This window comes from Somniosus microcephalus, chromosome 2, assembly GCF_052327205.1.
Source record: "Somniosus microcephalus isolate GS21.2 chromosome 2, FLI_Smic_1.0, whole genome shotgun sequence".
NCBI classification, from domain to species: Eukaryota; Metazoa; Chordata; class Chondrichthyes; order Squaliformes; family Somniosidae; genus Somniosus; species Somniosus microcephalus.
This window is the reverse complement of record NC_140988.1, coordinates 390,250,826-390,274,371: the sequence shown is the minus strand read 5'-3', so window position 1 is coordinate 390,274,371 and position 23,546 is coordinate 390,250,826. Positions and strand designations below refer to the sequence as shown.

Below are 23,546 nucleotides of genomic sequence, written 5' to 3'. Positions count from 1 at the left end.
TTTGAGATAATCTCCCTCTCAAGTTTGAGCCACATATGGTTTTCGCCCTTTTTTATAAATTTGATGTAATTCTTAAGTTCTGTTTTAAACCAGATCAGTATGCCTCCGGAGTCTCTGCCTTGGGTTACACTTGGTAATTTATTGGAGGGGACCACTAGCTCAGTGTACCCTTGGGGACAGCCGGTGTGTCCTTTTCCTTTATACCAAGTTTCCTGTAAAATGATAATATCTAGATCTTTAGTTTCCTCTATGAACTCTGGGGTCCTACTCTTCACTTCTCGCAGTGAAGAGCGTAGACCTTGGATATTCCAGGTCGAAATATATAAGGATTTCATGTTAAGTTTTATCTTTTTCTATGATAGGTTAAAGAGTGGTACGTGTTTGTCGTGTCTAAGTGTGGGGAAAAAAAAGATCACCCCAGTTGTCTACAAAAGTTAATACAATTTGGTTACAGTTCTTTCTATTAATTAGTCCTTGATCCATAAGGCGGAAGTAGATGCTGCTGCACATCTGCTTATTGTCTCTTACTGTACCCCATCCAACTCCCCACCCTCACACACACTGTACCCCATCCAACTCCCCACCCTCACACACACTGTACCCCATCCAACTCCCCACCCTCACACACACTGTACCCCATCCAACTCCCCACCCTCACACACACTGTACCCCATCCAAACCCCACCCTCACACACACTGTACCCCATCCAACTCCCCACCCTCACACACTGTACCCCATCCAAACCCCACCCTCACACACACTGTACCCCATCCAACTCCCCACCCTCACACACACTGTACCCCATCCAACTCCCCACCCTCACACACACTGTACCCCATCCAACTCCCCACCCTCACACACACTGTACCCCATCCAACTCCCCACCCTCACACACACTGTACCCCATCCAACTCCCCACCCTCTCTCACACTGTACCCCATCCAACTCCCCACCCTCACACACACTGTACCCCATCCAACTCCCCACCCTCACACACACTGTACCCCATCCAACTCCCCACCCTCTCTTACACTGTACCCCATCCAACTCCCCACCCTCACACACACTGTACCCCATCCAACTCCCCACCCTCACACACACTGTACCCCATCCAACTCCCCACCCTCACACACACTGTACCCCATCCAACTCCCCACCCTCACACACACTGTACCCCATCCAACTCCCCACCCTCACACACACTGCACCCCATCCAGCTCCCCACCCCCACACACACTGTACCCCATCCAACTCCCCACCCTCACACACACTGTACCCCATCCAACTCCCCACCCTCACACACACTGTACCCCATCCAACTCCCCACCCTCACACACACTGTACCCCATCCAACTCCCCACCCTCTCTCACACTGTACCCCATCCAACTCCCCACCCTCACACACAATACAATACAATACAATACAAATCGCTTTATTGGCATGATAAGGTACATCTTATGTTGCCAAAGCATCAAAATACATTTATGGTTGAACACATAAACGCGGTTCCATTCATACAGTGTATAAACAGGTATATCCCTGAGTTTATAAATATATTTTCGCCTTGTTTATATATACTCTTGTCTTAGTTTACTGGTTGTCCCTCTGTTCATGGCAAGCTGTAACATAGTGTGCCGCCAGTGTTACACAGCTTCTCTCCTCCCCCAGTAGGAATGGGAGTTTTTGGTTGTCAGTCAGATTTCTGAATTCAGGGCATATTTGTGAGAATTTTTGATAGAAATTCTCTCTGATGCCCTGATATTTTCCACAGGCTGTACCCCATCCAACTCCCCACCCTCACACACACTGTACCCCATCCAACTCCCCACCCTCACACACACTGTACCCCATCCAACTCCCCACCCTCACACACACACTGTACCCCATCCAACTCCCCACCCTCACACACACTGTACCCCATCCAACTCCCCACCCTCACACACACACTGTACCCCATCCAACTCCCCACCCTCACACACACTGTACCCCATCCAACTCCCCACCCTCTCTCACACTGTACCCCATCCAACTCCCCACCCTCACACACACTGTACCCCATCCAACTCCCCACCCTCACACACACTGTACCCCATCCAACTCCCCACCCTCACACACACTGTACCCCATCCAACTCCCCACCCTCACACACACTGTACCCCATCCAACTCCCCACCCTCACACACACTGTACCCCATCCAACTCCCCACCCTCTCTCACACTGTACCCCATCCAACTCACCACCCTCTATGCCAGAGTGGGTCAGGGCACCCAGACAGTCCGGGTGTGGGGGTTGTGTGAGGACCCCGGCCCCGGGTTGGTTGGGGTCGTGGGACCGGGTTTGGGGCTGTTGGGATCAGTGCCGACTGGGAGAGGAGTTGGTCTCACTGTGGTCCTCATGGCCTCATTCTTCTTGGGTATTAAGGGAATCAAGTGATATGGGGTAGTGCAGGAAAGTGGAGTGGAGTTTGAAGATCAGCCACGATCTTATTGAATTGTGGAGCAGACTCTGTAAGCCTTTCTCTTACTATTGTTTGGACCTCGAGAATTATGAATAAGCTTAACAATGACAGAAAAGTACGCGATCAACAAAATTGGTCTTTATTCACGCTACAGTACAATCGCACTCAATATGTGTCCAATTTACCCGTATGTGAACGTACTTCCCAGCAATTTACACGCTACCTCTGGGCGATTTATATTCCAAGTCAACTGTACATAAAAGTAAGCCTTTTAACAATATCTAAGCCCTACGTCCGACTTTCATACATACTCCTTTATCTCTGGGTGAACAATCCAGAAAAGTTGTGGGTCAAAGCGTAGACTGGCCAGCTTCCTCTGTTCATCTGTTCTTCCGTTCTGTCTTCTTTGTCCCTTCTGAATTTCCCGCCCCTGTGTCAGTCTTTATAGCGCCTTTCTGCCGGCCTTCCTCATATATCACTGTCTGCCTTCCCTGATTGGAGTTCCTTCCGCATGACACGTTCATGTTTCTGTGGGGGCGGGACCTCCTTGTCAACCCAGTGTCTCCTTCCTGTCCATGTGGCCTTTCAAACAAAGGACCATGCTGACCACCAGGCAAAGGACCCCCTGCTGACTGCCACCATTTTGTGTTTTCACAAACAAAGGACCATGCTGATTTCCTACATTTTTAATCTGTCTGTAACCATCTCACAATTTGTTCTGAACTTCAATCTCCACATGGTAGTAGCGGTTTTATTACAATTTTTCGAATCTTGCACTCGAGGGGCCGAATGGCCGATTCCTGCTCCTATTTCTTATGTTTGTTTTTGCTGCTCATTCCCTCCATTGTGTTTTCCAGAGGCAGCGAAGCACAGGAAGAAAACCAAAGTAAAAGTGAAGCAGAAGGGGAAAGTTGTGAAGAAAAACATTAAGAAACCGGTGAATGGAGTGAAAGAGGGAGCGAAACCGAAGGAAGGTACATTTACAATGCAGAATCTGTCTCTGCATGGAGTGAGGGGCCACAAACTGTAAAACACATAGAATAATAATCATGGGGGATTTCAACTACCCTGATATTAATTGGACAGAAGAGGTAGGTAATGGGGATCAGGGAATGGAGTTCCGACAACGTGTACAGGACTCCTTTCTAACCTAGTATGTAGGAAGCTCAACAAGGGAGGAATCGCTATTAGATCTAGTAATGGGTAATGAACCAGTGCAGATAAGAGAAGTAAAAGTAGGGGAACATCTAGGCAAAAGTGACCATAATATAATAAAATACAGTTTAGGATAATAACTGAGAAGGACATAAACATCACAAAGACCAGAGTAATAGATTGGAGAAAAGCCAATTTTGGGAGACTGAGAATAAAATGGACAACAATATTGGCAAACAATGATGTAGAACACCAATGGGAAACATTTAAAATGGCGTTCAACAGATTCCAGGGAAAATATATTCTGCTCAAAAACAAGAACAAACGAAACACTAATGAGACATCATGGACCAATAAAGACATAAGGGAATAATTGAGTCATAGAGTTATACAGCACAGAAAGAGGCCCTTCGGCCCATCGTGTCCGCGCCGGCCATCAAGCCCTGTCTAATCTAATCCCATTTTCCAGCACTTGGTCCGTAGCCTTGTATGCTATGGCATTTCAAGTGCTCATCCAAATGCTTCTTGAATGTTGTGAGGGTTCCTGCCTCCACAACCCTTTCATGCAGTGAGTTCCAGATTCCAACCACCCTCTGGGTGAAAAAGTTCTTTCTCAAATCCCCTCTAAACCTCCCGCCCTTTACCTTGAATCTATGCCCCCTAGTTATTGACCCCTCTACTAAGGGAAAAAGCTCCTCAGTATCCATCCTATCTATGCCCCTCATAATTTTGTATACCTCAATCAGGTCCCCCCTCAGCCTTCTCTGCTCCAAGGAAAACAAACCCAATCTGCCCAGTCTCTCTTCATAGCTGAAGCGCTCCAGCCCTGGTAACATCCTGGTGAATCTCCTCTGCACCCTCTCCAAAGCTATCACATCCTTCCTGTAGTGTGGCGACCAGAACTGCACACAGTATTCCAGCTGTGGCCTAACCAGTGTTTTATACAGCTCCATCATAACCTCCTTGCTCTTATATTCTATGCCTCGGCTAATGAAGGCAAGTATCCCATATGCCTTTTTTACCACCTTATCCACCTGTTCCGCCGCCTTCAGGGATCTGTGTACTTGCACACCCAGATCCCTCTGACCCTCCGTCTTGCCTAGGGTCTTACCATTCATTGTGTATTCCCTTGCCTTGTTAGTCCCCCCAAAGTGCATCACCTCGCACTTTTCCGGGTTAAATTCCATTTGCCACTGTTCTGACCAACCCATCTATATCGTCCTGCAGACTGAGACTACCCTCCTCGCTATTTACCACCCTACCAATTTTTGTATCATCCGCGAACTTACTGATCATACCTTTTACATTCATATCCAAGTCATTAATGTAGACCACAAACAGCAAGGGACCCAGCACCGATCCCTGTGGTACCCCACTGGCCACAGGCTTCCAGTCACAAAAACAACCTTCGACCATCACCCTCTGCCTTCTGCCACTAAGCCAGTTTTGTATCCAATGTGCCAAGGCACCCTGGATTCCATGGGCTCTTACCTTCTTGACCAGTCTCCTGTGTGGGACTTTATCGAAGGCCTTACTGAAATCCATGTATACCACATCCACTGCATTACCCTCATCCACACACCTAGTCACCCCCTCAAAAAATTCAATCAAATTAGTCAGACATGATCTTCCCTTGACAAAGCCATGTTGACTATCCCTGATTAATCCTTGCCTCTCCAAGTGGAGACAAATTTTGTCCCTCAGAATTTTTTCCAATAATTTTCCTACCACTGATGTTAGGCTCACTGGCCTGTAGTTCCCCGGTTTTTCCCTACTCCCCTTCTTGAATAATGGTACTACATTAGCGGTTCTCCAGTCCTCTGGCACATCCCCTGTGGCCAGAGAGGTTCTGAATATATGTGTTTTAGCCCCCGCAATCTCTTCCTTTGCCTCACACAGCAGCCTGGGATACATTTCGTCCGGGCCTGGGGATTTATCCATTTTTAGGCCTGCTAAAACCGCCAATACCTCCTCCCTCTCGATGTTAATATGTTCGAGCATATCACAGTCCCCCCGCCCTATTTCTATGTCTACATCGTCCCTCTCCATAGTGAAAACAGATGCAAAAAATTCATTTAGAACCCCTCCTACATCTTCCGGCTCCACACACAGATTGCCACTTTTGTCCCTAATGGGCCCTATTTTTTCCCTAGTTATCCTCTTACCCTTAATATACTTATAAAACATCTTAGGATTTTCCTTTATTTTGCTCGCCAGTGTTATTTCATGGCCCCTCCTTGATCTCCTAATTTCTTTTTTAAGTATCCCCCTGCACTTTTTGTACTCCTCTAGGGCTTCCTCCGTCTTTAGCCTTTTGTATCTGCCAAAAGCCCTCCTTTTTTTTCTAATCCATTCTCGTATATCCCCTGACATCCAAGGTTCCCTGTGGTTTTTGGAACCACCCTTGACCTTTACGGGAACATGTTGCCATTGTATGATCTCAATCTCCCTTCTGAAAGCCTCCCATTGCTCCGATGCGGATTTTCCTACAAGTAGCTGATCCCAGTCCATTTTGGCCAGATCCTGCCTTATCCTATTAAAATCGGCCTTCCCCCAATTTAGAACCTTTATTTCCGGCCCATCCCTGTCCTTTTCCATGACCACCTTAAATCTCACCATATTATGGTCACTGTCACCAAAGTGCTCATCTACTAGCACTTCTTCCACTTGGCCGGCCACATTCCCTAGAATTAGGTCCAGTACCGCCCCCTCTCTTGTAGGACTTTCTACATGCTGGCTCAAAAAGCTCTCCTGGATGCACTTTAAGAATTCTACACCCTCTGTGCCTTTCACACTCTGACTATCCCAGTTAATATTGGGGAAGTTGAAATCCCCCATTATTATTACCCTATTATTTGCACATTTCTCTGAGGTTTGCCTACATATCTGTTCCTCTATCTCCCCCTGACTGTTTGGAGGCCTATAGTACACTCCCAGCAAAGTGCTTGCCCCCTTTTTGTTTTTAAGCTCCACCCATGTGGCCTCATTAGACGAACCTGCTAATATGTCATCCCTCCTTACTGCAGTAATTGACTCCTTAATTAATATTGCGACACCCCCTCCTCTTATACCTCCCCCTCTGTCTCGCCTGAAGATTCTGTACCCCGGAATATTGAGCTGCCAGTCTTGCCCCTCCCTCAACCATGTCTCCGTGATAGCAACAATATCATACTCCCATGTGTTTATCAACACCTTCAGTTCATCCACCTTATTTGCAAGACTCCTTGCATTAAAATAGATGCCATCCAGCCTTGCCCTTGTATATTTGCCCTGTCTACCAAGCTGACTTGTTTTTTTCTCTATAATTGGCAGCACATCACCCCCTATTTCAGCTCCCCTCTGTATCCCATCCCCCTGCCAAGTTAGTTTAAACCCCCCCCCCCCCCAACAGTGCTAGCAAACCTCCCCGCAAGGATATTTGTCCCGCTCTGGTTCAGGTGCAACCCGTCCGACTTGTACAAGTCCCACCTTTCCCAGAAGCAGGCCCAGTGATCCAGGAAACTAAAACCCTCCCTCCTGCACCAACTCTTTAGCCACGCATTCATCTGTTCTATCCTCCTATTCCTATACTCACTAGCACGTGGCACTGGGAGTAATCCAGAGATTACAACCTTTTGAGGTCCTGTTTTTTAATCTGCTACCTAGCTCCCTAAATTCTTGATGCAGGACCTCATCCCCCTTCCTACCTATGTCGTTGGCCCCAATGTGGACCACGACCTCTGCCTGCTCACCCTCCCCCTTAAGAATGCCCTGTAGCCGCTCAGTGACATCCATGACCATGGCCCCAGGGAGGCAACAAACCATCCTGGAGTCACGTTTGCGGCCACAGAAACGCCTATCTGTTCCCCTTACGATAGAATCCCCTACCACTCTGCTCCCACTGTGTTTGAACTCTCCCGGGTTTTGCCGCTCTCGCTCTGCTCTTGCTGTGTTTGAACTCTCCTGGGTTTTGGCGCTCTCACTCTGCTCCCGCTGTGTTTGAACTCTCCCGGGTTTTGCCGCTCTCGCTCTGCTCCCGCTGTGTTTGAACTCTGGGTAAGGAAAGAGGCATACACTAAGTATATGGACAGCCAGGAAGAGCACGACAAGAGAGAATATGAGGAGATTAGGAGAGAAGTCAAAACTGAACCGACCAGGGGGCAAGCAACCTTAGATTTGGTCCTGTGTAATGAGACAGGATTAATTAAAAATGTCCTAGTAAAGGATCCCCTTGGAATGAGTGACCATAACATGGTTGAATTCCATATTCAATTAGAGGGTGAGAAGGTTGGATCTCAAACAAGCATGCTGAGCTTGAATAAAGGAGACTATTAAGGTATGAGAGTGGAATTGATTAGAGTGGACTGGGAAAATAGATTAAAGGGTAAGACGGTACATGATCAGTGGTGTACATTTAAGGAGTTATTTTACAACTTCCAAAAAATATATATTCCACTGAGGGGAAAAAAGGGTGTAAAAGAAAAGATAGCCATCCGTGGCTAAGTAAAGTAATTAAGGATAGTATCCGACTAAAAACAAGGGCATATAAGGTAGCCAAATCTAGTGGGAGGATAGAAGATTGGGAAGTCTTTAAAAGACAGTAAAAAATAACTAAAAGATTGATTAAGAAAGGGAAGATAGATTATGAAAGTAAATTAGCAAAAAATATAAAAACAGATAGCAAAAGTTTCTATAGTTATATAAAAAGAAAAAGGGTGGCTAAAGTAAATGTTGGTCCCTTAGAGGATGAGACCGGGAAATTAATGGTGGGAAACATGGAGATGGCAAAAACGCTGAACAATTATTTTGTATCAGTCTTTACGGTAGCGGACACTAAGAATATCCCAACACTGGACAAACAGGGGGCTCTGGGGGGGAGGAGCTAAATACGATTAAAATCACTAAGGAAGTGGTACTTGGTAAAATAATGGGACTCAAGGCGGATAAATCGCCTGGACCTGATGGCTTACATCCTAGGGTCTTGAGGGAAGTGGCGGTAGGGATTGTGGATGCATTGGTAATAATTTTCCAAAACTCCCTGGACTCGGCAAAGGTCCCGGCAGACTGGAAAACTGCTAATGTAACACCCTTATTTAAAAAGGGCAGTAGACAGAAGGCTGGAAACTATAGACCTGTTAGCCTAACATCTGTGGTTGGTAAAATGTTAGAGTCCATTATTAAGGAGACAGTAACGGGACATTTGGATAAACATAATTTAATAGGACAAAGTCAGCATGGTTTTATGAAGGGGAAGTCATGTTTGACAAATTTGCTTGAGTTCTTTGAGGAAGTAACATACAGGGTGGATAAAGGGGAACCAGTGGACGTAGTGTATTTAGACTTCCAAAAGGCATTTGACAAGGTGCCACACAAAAGATTATTGCTCAAGATAAAAAATCATGGGATTGGGGGTAATATTCTGGCATGGGTGGAGGATTGGCTATCTAACAGAAAGCAGAGAGTTGGGATAAATGGTTCGTTCTCAGACTGGCAATCAGTAACTAGTGGTGTTCTGCAGGGGTCAGTGCTGGGTCCCCAACTCTTTACAATCTATATTAATGATTTGGAAGAGGGGACCGAGTGTAACATATCAAAGTTTGCAGATGATACAAAGATGGGAAGGAAAGTAGTGAGAGAGGAGGACATAAAAAACCTGCAAAGGGACATAGACAGGCTAAGTAAGTGGGCAGCGATTTGGCAGATGGAATACAATACTGGAAAGTGTGAGGTTATGCACTTTGGCAGGAAAAATCATAGAGCAAGTTATTATCTTAATGGCAAGAAACTGGAAAGTACTGTAGTACAAAGGGATCTGGGGGTCCTGGTGCACGAAACTCAAAAAGTTAGTATGCAGGTGCAGCAAGTGATCAAGAAGGCCAATGAAATGTTGGTTTTTATTGCTAGGGGGATAGAATATAAAAACAGGGAGGTATTGTTGCAGTTGTACAAGGTATTGGTGAGACCGCACCTGGAATACTGCATACAGTTTTGGTGTCCATACTTAAGAAAAGACATACTTGCTCTCGAGTCAGTACAAAGAAGGTTCACTCGGTTAATCCCGGGGATGAGGGGGTGGTCATATGAGGAGAGGTTGAGTAGATTGGGACTCTACTCATTGGAGTTCAGAAGAATGAGAGGCGATCTTATTGAAACATATAAGATTGTGAAGGGGTTGGATCGGGTGGATGTGGTGAGGATGTTCCCGATGATGGGTGAAACTAGAACTAGGGGGCATAATCTTAGAATAAGGGGCTGCTCATTCAAAACTGAGATGAGGAGAAGCTTCTTCACTCAGAGGGTGGTAGGTCTGTGGAATTTGCTGCCCCAGAAAGCTGTGGAAGCTACATCATTAAATAAATTTAAAATAGAAATAGACAGTTTCTTAGAAGTAAAGGGAATTACGGGGAGCGGGCAGGAAATTGGACATGAGTCCAGGTTCGGATCGGACATGGCCCTGTGGGTAACGGAGCGGGCCCAGGGGCCGTGTAGCCTGGTTCTGCTCCTACTTCTTGTGTTCTAATTCTGTGTTAGATTTCAGGAGATGGTTCTATTCTGTTCCTGGCTGGGGTGGAGATCGCCTTTTACAGAAGGTAAGTACTGTAGAAAATATAGGGACAGAGTGATCTCCTGGACGAGTTTCGATGGCCTAGATGGGTCGGAAAGGAATTTCCCAGATTTTTTTTCTCACAAATTGGCCATTGGGTTTTTTATCTGGTTTTTCGCCTCTCCCGGGAGATCACATGGATTCGGGTGGGATGGAGAGTGATAGAAGATTTGAGGTTAGGATCAGATCAGCCATGATCTTATTGAATGGTGGACCAGGTTCGAGGGGCCGAATGGCCTACTCCTGCTCCTATTTCTTATGTTCTTATGTAAAATACAGTTAGGAAGGCAAAGAGGAACTATGAAATTAAATTATCAAGGAAATGAAACAAAATAGTAAATTATTTTACAGGTACATAAATAAAAAAAGGAAGGTCGGAATTGGAATACAGCCACTAGGGGATGGACAGGATAGAAACATAGGAAAATAGGAGCAGGAGTAGGCCATTCGGCCCTTCGAGCCTGCTCCGCCATTCAATATGATCATGGCTGATCCTCTATCTCAATACCATGTTCCCGCTCTCTCCCCATACCCCTTGTGTCTAGAAATCTATCTCCTTCTTAAATATAGTCAGTGACTTGGCCGCCACAGCCTTCTGTGGTAGAGAATTTCACAGGTTCACCACCCTCTGAGTGAAGAAATTTCTCCTCATCTCAGTCCTAAATGTCCTACCCCGCATCCTGAGACTGTGACCCCTCGTTCTAGACCCCCCAGCCAGGGGAAACATCCTCCCTGCATCCAGTCTGTCTAGCACTGTCAGAATTTTATACGTTTCAATGAGATCCCCTCTCATTCTTCTAAACTCTAGTGAACACAGGCCTAGTCGACCCAACCTCTCCTCATACAACAGTCCTACCATCCCAGGAATCAGTCTGGTGAACCTTCGCTGCACTCCCTCTATGGCAAGTATATCCTTTCATAAGAACATAAGAAATAGGAGCAGGAGCAGGCCATTCGGCCCTTCGAGCCTGCTCCACCATTCAGTGAGATCATGGCTGATCTTCTGCCTCAACTCCATTCACCGGCCCTATCGCCATATCCCTTGATGCCCTCACTAGTCAGAAATCTATCGACTTCTGTTTTGAATATACCCAATGACTGAGCCTCCACAGCCCTCTGGGGCAGAGAATTCCAAAGATTCACCACCCTCTGTGAAGACATTTCTTCTCATCTCAGTCCTGAATGGCCTACCTTTTATCCTGAGGCTGTGGCCCCTGGTTCTAGACTCCCCAGCCAAGGGAAACATTCTCCCAGCATCCACCCTATCAAGCCCTGTAATAATTTTGTATGCTTCAATGAGATCCCCTCTCATTCTTCTGAATTCAAGAGAATACAGGCCTAGTTTACTCAATCTCTTCTCATACGACAGTCCCGCCATCCCAGGAATCAATCTCGTGAACCTTCGTTGCACTCCCTCTATGGCAAGTATATCCTTCCTTAGGTAAGGAGACCAAAATTGTACACAGTACTCCAGGTGTGGTCTCACCAAGGCCCCATATAATTGGAGTAAGACTTCTTTACTCCTGTACTCCGATCCTCTTGTAATGAAGGCCAGCATACCATTTGCCTTCCTAATGGCTTGCTGCACCTGCACATTCACTTTCAGTGACTCGTGTACAAGGACACCCAGGTCCCTTTGAGCATTTGCATTCCCCAATCTTTCACCATTTAGGAAATACTCTGCCTTTCTGTTTTTTCTACCAAAGTGGATAACTTCACATTTATCCACATTATATTCCATCTGCCATGTTCTCGCTCACTCACTGAGCCTGTCGAGATCCCCTTGAAGCCTCTTCACATCCTCTTCGCAACTGACACTGCCACCTAGCTTTGTATCATCAGCAAATTTGGAAATGTTACATTTAGTCCCCTCTTCCAAATCATTGATATAGATTGTGAATAGTGGGGCCCAAGCACCGATCCTTGCGGTACCCCACTAGTCACAGCCTGCCATCCTGAAAAAGACCCGTTTATCCCTACTCTTTGTTTTCTGTCTGTTAACCAAATCTCAATCCATGCTAGTATATTAGCCCCAATTCCATGTGCCCTAATTTTGTTCACCAACCTCTTGTGTGGGACCTTATCGAAGGCCTTCTGAAAATCCAGATACACCACATCTACCGGTTCCCCTTTGTCTACTCCACTAGTTACAGCGAGATCTCCTTGAAGCCTCTTCACATTCTCTTCGCAACTGACACTGTCACCTAGTTTCGTGTCATCAGCAAACTTGGAAATATTGGGGGAAAATTCAGTTGGTAGCGCCTCCCGTTAGCGCCTTAAGAGGGCGCTAAGTGGGGCGCGAACCAACTAGCGCCCGGGCGCGGCAATACCTGTGTCTCTCGCGGAATTGACCGGACATTTTGCGGCAGCGCTAAACAATACCGCCCGATCTCCTGCGCACGCAGATCTTGACGTCGTTCGAGAGTGCAACGCCCTTGGGGCGCCCCGGACCAGAAATTCAGTGGCGCCACCCTCCTTTCCACCTGGCGCTACCAACGACAGGTTGACTGGAACGCTTCCCAGTCGCTGTGGGGCTGGGGGGGGCGCTATTTAAAGGGGGCCTCTTCCTGGCTTTTGTGTGGTAGCCATTTTTGCACCACTCGTTCTGAGAGAGAGAGAGAGAGAGATTTTGAGAGAGAGAAAGAGAGACTTCTGCATTGAGTCAACGCTGTCTGAGGTAGTTTTGACTTCTGACCATGACTTTGCAGGTACTTTGCTTTTTGACCTTCATAACTTTGATTGCCCAGATACTATGGGGGCTGCAATGGATGGGAACGTCGTCCTTCTCTATCACATTCGGAGGGCACAGAGACGCAGAGAGAGAGTGGCAATCATGGCCAGAGGAGGGCCAACAGGCCTCGGTACAGGAGACCTTACCCTCCCAGGGTTTTTCGCCAACAGTTCTCCTACATTAATATGTCTGAGGAGCAGTGTTTGCGAAGGCTGCACTTCAGCAAGGAGGTGGTCACTGAGCTCTGCCACCTGCTTCAGCCAGATCTGCAGCCTCAACTGAGGAGCAGGACGTCTCTGTCGGTGGCAGTGAAGATAACAGTGGCTCTCAACTTTTATGCCACCGGCTCATTTCAACCAGCTACTGGGGACATCGCCAATATCTCCCAGTTCGCGGTGCATTGCTGCATCCGTCAAGTCACAAATGCCCTCTTTAAAAGCAGACGAGAGTACATCTCTTTCCCCATGACCCCGGCCAAGCAGCAAGAACACGCAACGGGCTTTGCGATGATAGCGGGCTTCCCCATGGTGCAGGGCGCCATTGACTGTACGCATGTGGCTTTGCGGGCGCCGCAAGAGAATGCCGAGGATTTCTGCAACCGAAAGGGCTTCCATTTCTTAAACGTCCAGTTGGTCTGTGACCACAGACAGCTGATACTCGCTGTCAATGCCCACTTTCCAGGCAGCAGCCACGATGCCTTCATCCTGCGCCAGACTTCTGTGGCAGACCTTTTCCAGGCACCGCATCACCCAGGAGGTTGGCTTCTCGGGGACAAGGGATATCCTCTATGCACCTGGCTGATGACACCGCCCCGTTCGCCCAGCACCCCTGCAGAAGAACGATACAACGAGAGCCATCAAGCTATCAGGAACATCGTTGAGCACACGATCGGCTTGCTCGAGCAACGGTTCCACTGTCTGGACCATTCTGGAGGAGCCCTGCAGTACTCGCCTGAGCGAGTCTCCCATTTCGTTGTTGTGTGCTGCATGCAGCATAACCTGGCAATTCTCAGGACCCAGCCAATGCCACTGGGCCTTGGAGCACCAGCGGAAGAGGAGGAGGAAGATGAGGAGGATAATCACCAGTAGCACCAAGGCGGGGGGGGAGGGCACAAAGTGCAAGGGCCGTCCATCAAAGGCTCATAGCAAGTCGCTTCTAGGCCCCCTCTGAGGGAATGGCTTCTGCCATTCAAACAACCTGAATGAAACCATCCCGCAACCCCTAAGCCGGTCAAGGCAACAATGAGTGCAAAGACCAAACATGTACATTTTGAATACAGACACTTCTTTATTTGACAAACTCTGTGTGTCTCATTTCCGCATGACAAACTAATAGAAAGAAACACAAAAAACAAGCAGTCATTAACATAACTGGCTCTCACAACCTGGAGACAATGTCCAAAACAGTTACAAAAATTTGACCACGAACCTCGGCCTTCAATAAAACAATGAAAAACATTTGGTCACACCTCCTACTTTTTGCCCTTCGAGGGTGATCTCCTCCCCTTGCGAAATTCCCCCCTTCCCACCCTGCAGCTCCTCCGCAATGGGACCCCAGTGGCTGCAGCAAGGCTGGGGGAAGGCTGCTGAGTGTCAGAAACTGAGACTGCAGATGCCCTTGAGGGACGGCCTGGACCAGCTCTGGGCCTGGAGGGCCCGGCTGCTGACTGCTCCAACTCTGCATGGGTGGCAGCAGTCTGTCCTACAAGTGGTGGCAACTGCAGTGGAGAAGTGCCAGTGGTGGCAGCAGGAATGCTGTCATCTTGAGAGAGCCATGGTGTGGAGATGCCGGAGTTGGACTGGGGTGGAGAAATGTAAGAAGTCACACAACACCAGGTTATAGTCCAACAGCTTTATTTGAAATCACAAGCTTTCGGAGCGCTGCTCCTTCTTCAGGTGAAGTGGAGAAATGCATAAAGACACAGCTTATATAGTCAGAGAATCATGTCAGATGTTTACAGGTAACCTTTCCAACTGCCATTTATCGCACCTCGGCAGAGAGATAATCACAGCAGTCAAAGGTGTGAATGGTGTCCAAACAGGTCAGTCAGGGAAACATTACATCAAAGAACAATGAGGTGGGGTCACAAGGGGTCAAATATTGCAGATGCTGGGGTCTGTATGAAAAACAAAAAAACAGACAAAAAACATTTTTTTTTGGCTGGAAATCACAGCAGGTCCGGCCCAGCTTTCAGGAGAACAGCGACCACGACACCGCACAACCCTGCCACAGCAACCTCTGCAAGACATGCCAGATCATCAACACAGATACCATCACACGTGAGGACACCACCCACCAGGTACATGGTACATACTCATGTGACTCGGCCAACGTTGTCTACCTCATACGTTGCAGGAAAGGATGCCCCGGAGCATGGTACATCGGCGAGACCATGCAGACACTGCAACAACGGATGAACGGACACCGCGCAACAATCACCAGGCAGGAGTGTTCCCTCCCAGTCGGGGAACACTTCAGCAGTCAAGGACATTCAGCCTCCGATCTTCGGGTAAGCATTCTCCAAGGTGGCCTTCGAGACACACGACAACGCAAAATCGTCGAGCAGAAACTGATAGCCAAGTTCCGCACTCATGAGGACGGCCTCAACCGAGATCTTGGGTTCATGTCACGCTACATGTAACCCCACCTGATGCAGGGTCATCCAGACTCGAGTCGACATTGGCTTGTTCTCTCTACACAGATGCGGCCGGACCTGCTGTGATTTCCAGCCCAAAAAAAATGTTTTTTGTCTTTTTTTGTTTTTCATACAGACCCCAGCATCTGCAATATTTGACCCCTTGTGACCCCACCTCATTGTTCTTTGATGTAATGTTTCCCTGACTGACCTGTTTGGACACCATTCACACCTTTGACTGCTGTGATTATCTCTCTGCCGAGGTGCGATAAATGGCAGTTGGAAAGGTTACCTGTAAACATCTGACATGATTCTCTGACTATATAAGCTGTGTCTTTATGCATTTCTCCACTTCGCCTGAAGAAGGAGCAGCGCTCCGAAAGCTTGTGATTTCAAATAAAGCTGTTGGACTATAACCTGGTGTTGTGTGACTTCTTACATCTTGAGAGAGGACAGCAACTCCCTGCTCGACCGACACACTGGCACTCCCACGGGGCAGCACTTCAGCATCCGGAGCAATCTGATGGAGCACAGATTGCTGGCCTGCTGCGGCGCGGTGAGAGCCCCGGGGCAATGTAGCCGAACCAGCGATGATGGCAGCAGTCAGTGCTCGCGTGGCCTCAATCTGCGTCTGCATGAGACCAGCCACTGACTGCATTGCAGCACTTAGCATTTGCGTGGCATCCGCCTGTGCTACAGCGAAGTGCTCCACACTCCTTGCCAGTGATTCAGTGGATTTGGGCATCCTTGCCACTGCAGCCATGAGCTCAGTGTGCCTGTGCTCCGCCTGGGCACTCATTTCAGTGAGGACCCACTCCTCCTCTGCGTCCAGTGCAGCAGGACTCGAGGCCATACTCTCCCTCCGGGGAGAAGGCCCCCGAGCTTCCCTACCCCCATCGCGTTGCTGCAGCCTGCTGGGTCCTGGAGCTTCACCCTCATCAGACCATTCCCCCCTGCTCCCCTCCAGGGAAGGCGTGTTCCCAGTGTGGGCATGGGCTGCCTTGGCAGAGGGTGGCGCTGATAGTCCGGCTTCCTCTTCCTCCTCGCCTTCAGCTTCACTCCCAATGGCAGCTTGAGGGCCCGTCTCCTCACCTGGTGAATCACCATCTGAAAGCAGGGAGGTACAAGAGTGGCTTTAGCGTGAGGACAGGGTGGCAGCAAGGGAGGCATGAGTGCAGCGATTTAGTGATTTGGATTGAAAGTGTCAAAGGCTGCTGTTGTGAGGAACAAGTGGAAGGAGAGAGGACAAAAAGGTGATGACCTTACCATTGCTGTCCAGAACGAGGTCGGTGTCTCCAGTGGCGAGGGGACCAAACACCCGGCTTGCCACAATCTTGTGGACGCGCTCCTCAAGATCGCTGAGGGCTTGAAGCTGAGGCCGCCCTCCAACGGTCCGTTGCTGCTGTCTCCTATTATGAGACAGCTTGGCCTGCAAGAAAAAGGACGGCGTCTGAGTAAATATGCAGCCATGATCTTGCCTGAAATGCCTCCCATGGTTGAATAGCTCTTACTGTATGCAAAGTGTGGAATGTGTCTGTGTGTTTGATGAAAGGGCCATAGGTGTTGGATGAGTGTAGGGCATTGGGGCTTTCAAGACCCTCTGGCCATAAAGTGAGGTTGAGATGGAGGGATGAAAATGTTTTGAAAAAAAGGCACTCACCCTGACGACCCGAGTGAAACATAGAAACATAGAAGATAGGAGCAGGAGTAGGCCATTCGACCCCTCGAGCCTGCTCCGCCATTCAATGAGATCATGGTTAATCATCCAAATTCAGTACCCTGTCCCTGCTTTCTCCCCATATCCCTTGATCCCTTTAGCCTTAAGAAATATATCCAACTCCTTCTTGAATATATTTAAAAATTGGCCACTACTGCCTTTTGTGGTAGCGAATTCCACAGGTTCACCACTCTCTGGGTGAAGAAATTCCTCCACATCTCAGTCCTAAATGGCCTACCTCTTATCCTTAGACTGTGACCCCTGGTTCTGGACTCCCCGACCATCGGGAACATCATTCTTGCATCTAGTCTGTCCAGTCCTGTCAGAATTTTATAAGTTTCAATGAGATCCCCTCTCATTCTTCTAAACTTCAGCGAGTACAAGCCCAATCGACCCAATCTCTCCTCTTACGTCATTTCTGCCATCCCAGGTATCAGCCTGGTGAATCTTCGCTGAACTCCTTCCATGGCAAGAACATCCTTCCTCAGATAAGGCGACCAAAACTGCACACAATACTCAAGGTGTGGTCTCACCAAGGCCCTGCACAACTGCAGCAAGACATCCTTGTTCCTGTACTCAAACCCTCTCGCTACGAAGGCCAACATACCATTTGCTTTCTTAACCGCCTATTGCACCTGCATGCTTACCTTCAGCGACTGGTGCACAAGGACACCCAGGTCTCGTTGCACTTCCCCTTCTCCCAATCTATTGCCATTCAGATAATAATCTGCCTTCCTGTTTTTGCCACCAAAGTGGATAACCTCACATTTATCCACATTATACTGCATCTGCCATGCTTCTGCTCAATCACCCAACCTGTCCAAATCATCCTTGAGTTTCTTGGCACCCTCCTCACAGCACACACGCCCACCCAGCTTTGTGGCGTCTGCAAACTTGGAGATATTACATCTAGTTCCCTTCTCTAGATCATTAATATATATTGTGAATAGCTGGGGTCCAAGGACCGATCCCTGCGGTACCCCACTAGTCACTGCCTGCCACTCGGAAAAAGACCCGTTTATTCCAACTCTTTGCTTTCTGTCTGCCAACCAGTTCTCTATCCAAGTCAATACCTTGCCCCCAATCCCATGTGCCTTAACTTTACCCGCGAATCTCTTATGCGGGACCTTATTGAAAGCCTTCTGAAAGTCCAAATACACCACATCCACTGGTTCTCCCTTATCTATTTTACCAGTTACATCCTCAAAAAATTCCAGTAGATTAGTGAAGCACGATTTACCTTTTGTAAATCCATGTTGACTTTGTCCGATCCTGTCACTGTTTTCCAAGTGCTCTGCTATTACATCTTTCATAATGGACTGTAGTATTTTCCCCACTACCGATGTCAGGCTTACCGGTCTGTAATTCCCCGTTTTCTCTCTACCACCTTTTTTGAATAGTGGGGTAACATTAGCTACCCTCCAATCCATGGGTACTGTTCCAGATTCCATCGAATGTTGGAAGATGATCAGCAATGCATCTACTATTTCTAGGGATACTTCCTTAAGTACCCTAGGATGTAGATTATCCGGCCCTGGGGATTTATCGGCCTTCAATCCCATCAATTTCCCTAACACCATTTCCCTACAAATACTGATTTCTTTCAGTTCCTCCCTTTCATCAGACCCTATGTTCCCCGACATCTCTGGGAGGTTATTTGTGTCCTCCTTTGTGAAGACAGAACCAAAATATGTATTTAATTGGTCTGCCATTTCTTTGTTCCCCATTATAAATTCCCCTGATTCTGACTGCAAGGGACCTACGCTTGACTTCAATCTTTTTCTCTTCACATATCCATAAAAGCTTTTACAGTCAGTTTTTATGTTCCCTGAAAGCTTACTCTCATATTCTATTTTCCCCTTCTTAATTAATCCCTTTGTCTTCCTTTGTTGAATCCTAAACTGCTCCCAATCCTCAGGTTTACTGCTTTTTCTGGCCAATTTATATGTCCACTCCTTGGATCTTATGCTATCCCTAATTTCCCTTGTTAGCCACGGTTGAGTCACCTTTTTTGTTTTATTTTGAGTGAGGTCGTTAAACTTTTTCCTACATTGCATATGGGTCCTAGGCACCATGCTGCTTGAGGACACTTTCTGAGCCACCTCCCTCCACACTCTTCTGTACTCGCTTGGCAAAGGCCTCCTGCCACTCTCTGGGTACAGAATGGATCTTCTGCGCTCCACCCCGCGAACTAGAGCCTCCAAAGCCCGCTCGCAGAAGCGCTGTGCTCGCTCCCTGGCCCTCCATAGTGTCTGGCTGCTAGATTTAGCCACAGGTCTGCCCAGGCCGAGATTCAAGGCTCCAACGAGCAGGGTGTGGCTGCAGAGCAAGATCGACCCTTCCCTTTAAGAACTGACTGGCGCCAGTGTGTCTGTGTTCAATCGCTAACTGACAGCACCTGCGCTGCGCCCGCCCTCTGAGGTAGCGCCTCGCTCCTCGGCCTTAGCGCCTTAAGAGAGGTGTGTAGCGCCTGATTTAGCGCTCCAATCACCTCCAGGGGCGATAAAAGCCAAGTTTGCTGTCGGAGGCGATAATTAGCGCCAGGCGCTAATCTTTGTGCCCGGCCGATAATTGCGCCCCAAATGGGGCGATACCGAATTTCTCCCCCCATATGTTTCAATCCCTCTCATTCTTCTAAACTCCAATGAGTATCGGCCCAACCTGCTCAACCTTTCCTCATAAGTCAACCCCCTCATCCCCGGAATCAACCTAGTGAATCGTCTCTGAACTGCCTCCAATGCAAGTGTATCCTTCCTTAAATAAGGAGACCAAAACTGTACGCAGTGCTCCAGGTGTGGTCTCACCAACACCCTGTGCAGTTATATTAGGACTTCCCTGCTTTTATACTCCATTCCCTTTGCAATAAAGGCCAACAGGACTGGACAGACTAGATGCAGGAAGGATGTTCCCGATGGTCGGGGTGTCCAGAACCAGGGGTCACAGTCTAAGGATAAGGGGTAGGCCATTTAGGACAGAAATGAGGAGGAATTTCTTCACCCAGAGAGTGATGAACCTGTGGAATTCTCTACCACAGAAGGCAGTAGAGGCCAATTCATTAAATATATTCAAGAAGGAGTTGATATATTTCTTAAGGCTAAAGGGATCAAGGGATATGGGGAGAAGGCAGGGACAGGGTACTGAATTTGGATGATCAGCCATGATCTCATTGAATGGCAGAGCAGGCTCGAGGGGCCGAATGGCCTACTCCTGCTCCTATCTTCTATGTATCTATGTAACATACCATTTGCCTTCCTAATTACTTGCTGTACCTGCATGCTGACCTTGTGATTCATGTACAAGAACCCCCAGATCCCTCTGTACCTCAGCATTTTGTAATCTCTCCCCATTTAAATAATAATTTGCTTCTTTATTTTTCCTACCAAAGTGGATAACCTCGCATTTTCCCCACATTAGACTCCATCTGCCAGATTTTTGCCCACTCACTGAGCCTATCTACATCCCTTTGGAGATTCTTTGCATCCTCCGCACAACTTGCTTTCCCACCTATCTTTGTATCATCAGCAAATTTGGCTACAGTACACTCGGTCCCTTCATCCAAGTCATTAAAGTAGATTGTAAATAGTTGAGGCTCCAGCACTGATCCTTGTGGCACCCCACTAGTTACAGTTTGCCAACCTGAAGATGACCCATTTATCCCGACTCTCTGTTTTCTGTTAGTTAGCCAATCCTCTATCCATGCTAATCTATTACCCCCAACTCCGTGAGCTCTTATCTTGTGCAGTAACATTTTATGTGGCACCTTATCGAATGCCTTCTGGAAATCCAAATACACAACATCTACTGGTTCCCCTTTATCCACCCTGCTCGTTACATCCTCAAAGAACTCCAGCAAATTTGTTAAACATGATTTCCCTTTCATAAAACCATGCTGACTCTGCTTGACTATATTATGATTTTCTAAATGCCCTGCTATTGCTTCCTTAATGATGAACTCTAACATTTTCCCAATGATAGATGTTAGCCTAACTGGTCGATAGTTTCCTGCTTTCTGTCTCCCTCCTTTCCTAAACCCTTACATTAGCGGTTTTCCAGTCCGCTGGGACCTCTCCAGAATCCAGGTAATTTTGGTAGATTACAACCAATGCATCCACTATCTCTGCAGCCACCTCTTTTAAGACCCTAGGATGCAGGCCATCGGGTCCAGGGGACTTGTCCACCTTTAGTCCCATTCGTTTGCCGAGTACTTTCTAGTGATAGCGATTATTTTAAGTTCCCCTCCCCACCCCAATAGCCCCTTGATTATCCATTATTGGGATGCTTTTAGTGTCCTCTACCATGAAGACCGAAAGAAAATATTTGTTCAAAGTCTCTGCAATTTCCCTGTTTTCCATTATTAATTCCCCAGACTCATCCTCTAGTGGACCAACGTTTACTTTAGCTACTCTCTTCCTTTTTATATACTTGTAGAAGCTCTTACTGTCTGTTTTTATATTTCTTGCTAGCTTACTCTCATAAGTTATCTTCTCTATCATTTATTTAGTCGTCCTTTGCTGGTTTAAAAAAATTTCCCAATCCTCTGGCCTTTCACTATTCTTCGCAACATTGAATGCTTTTGTTTTCAATTTGATACCATCCTTGACTTCCTTAGTTAGCCACGGATGGTTCATCCTTCTCTTAGAGTCTTTCTTTCTCACTGGAATAAAACTTTGCTGAGAGTTATGAAATATCTCCTTAAATGTTTGCCACTGCTTTTCTACAGTCTTACCCTGTAATATATTTTCCCAGTCCACTTTAACCAAGTCTGCCTTCATACCTTTGTAATTACCTTTGTTTAAGTTCAGGACACTAGTTTGAGACCTAGCTTTTGCATCCTCAGACTGAATTTGAAATTCTTCCATGGTATGATCACTCTTCAAGAGGATCCTTCACTTTGAGATCATTAATGAATCCAGCCTTGTTACACATTACCAGATCTAAAATAGTCTTCTTCCTGGTTGGTTCCACAACATATTTGTTGTGTCTGTGTATAATAAGACACAGACTGCAGGAGAACGGTACAACAGGTGTTTACTCAACGTGGCTCACACTGGAACTGATCTGTACAGATTACTACTCAGGGCTATATACAGGTGTGGTCACTGCCGGTACTGCAGTATACATGAGCTGTAAAAGATAGTTTCCCCCTTAAAGGTATATACATTACAATTCCTCCCCTTTTAGATTAACAGTACCATAACACTCATTTAACAATTAAATATCAAACTAATTACAATTAACACTTTTAACATGCAACATTGGCTGAAAATAGTCTATTTATATATTCAGTCTTTGGGGAGGCTTCCTGATCCTTTCTGGATAGCGCCTTTCCCGAGTGTCTTGCTCTTGGTGCGGAGGCGATCCTGGCCCCCTGTCGTCAGTTGGTTCATCAGCTTCCGATGCTACTGTTTCTGGGGTAGATGCGACCTGTACGTCGGGTTCATCACCAGGTACGTATGGGCGAGGCATGGGGGTTGACTTGTTCCTGTGACTCTAGGATCTGGTCAACATGGCGTCTCACGATGCTCTCCCCAACGTCCACTGTGTACATTAGTGGGCCCTGCCGTGTGCATATCGTTCCTGCCTGCCATTTTTCTGTTCGGTAGTCGCGGGCCAAGACTGGTTGCCCTACATTGAAGCTCCTTGTTGGCTTCTTATGGATGTGCTGGAATTGCTTACTCTCAACATCTCTTCGTATGTTTGGTCTGAGCAAACCCAGGCGAGGTCTTAACCTTCGGTTAAAGAACATCATGGCTGGGGCCTGGTTGGTGACTGCATGTGTCGCATTCCGGTAGGCGAACAGGAAATTGTCCACCTTGTGCTGCAGCGGAATGTTGTCATCGTACATGGCCTTTATTGCCTTCTTAAAGGTTTGTACGAAATTCTCAGCCTATCCATTTGTGGCTGGATGATACGGGGCGGATGTGTAATGCCTTACCCCATTCTTTTTCAAGAACCTCCGGAACTGTTCGGACACAAACTGTGGTCCGTTGTCGGAGCAAATCTGTTCTGGCAAGCCATTCCTGGCAAAAATGGTCCGTAGGACTGCAATAGTTTTCTCCGTGGTGGTGGAGGACCTTTTGATGACCTCAGGCCATTTCGAGTGCGCATCCACGGCTATTAAAAACATTGAGTCCATGAGTGGACCAGCAAAATCAATATGCACCCGTTGCCATGGAGATGAGGGCCACTCCCATGGGTGTAGAGGGGCCTGTGGTGGTGCATTTTGGACTTTCTGGCATCCTGAGCAGCTCTTGGTCAGGTCCT

The 23,546-nt window shown here is 47.4% G+C and overlaps 1 protein-coding gene across 1 annotated transcript in view; it reads left to right on the top strand.

Moving 5' to 3' along the window:
- Positions 1–23,546, top strand: part of LOC147123870 (putative carboxypeptidase X1) — a 152,721-nt gene that overhangs the window by 13,259 nt on the left and 115,916 nt on the right. Inside the window, exon 2 of the mRNA XM_085976444.1 lies at positions 3,319–3,435. Coding sequence (XP_085832570.1) covers positions 3,319–3,435 — 117 coding nt within the window. The remainder of the gene's footprint in view (positions 1–3,318; positions 3,436–23,546) is intronic.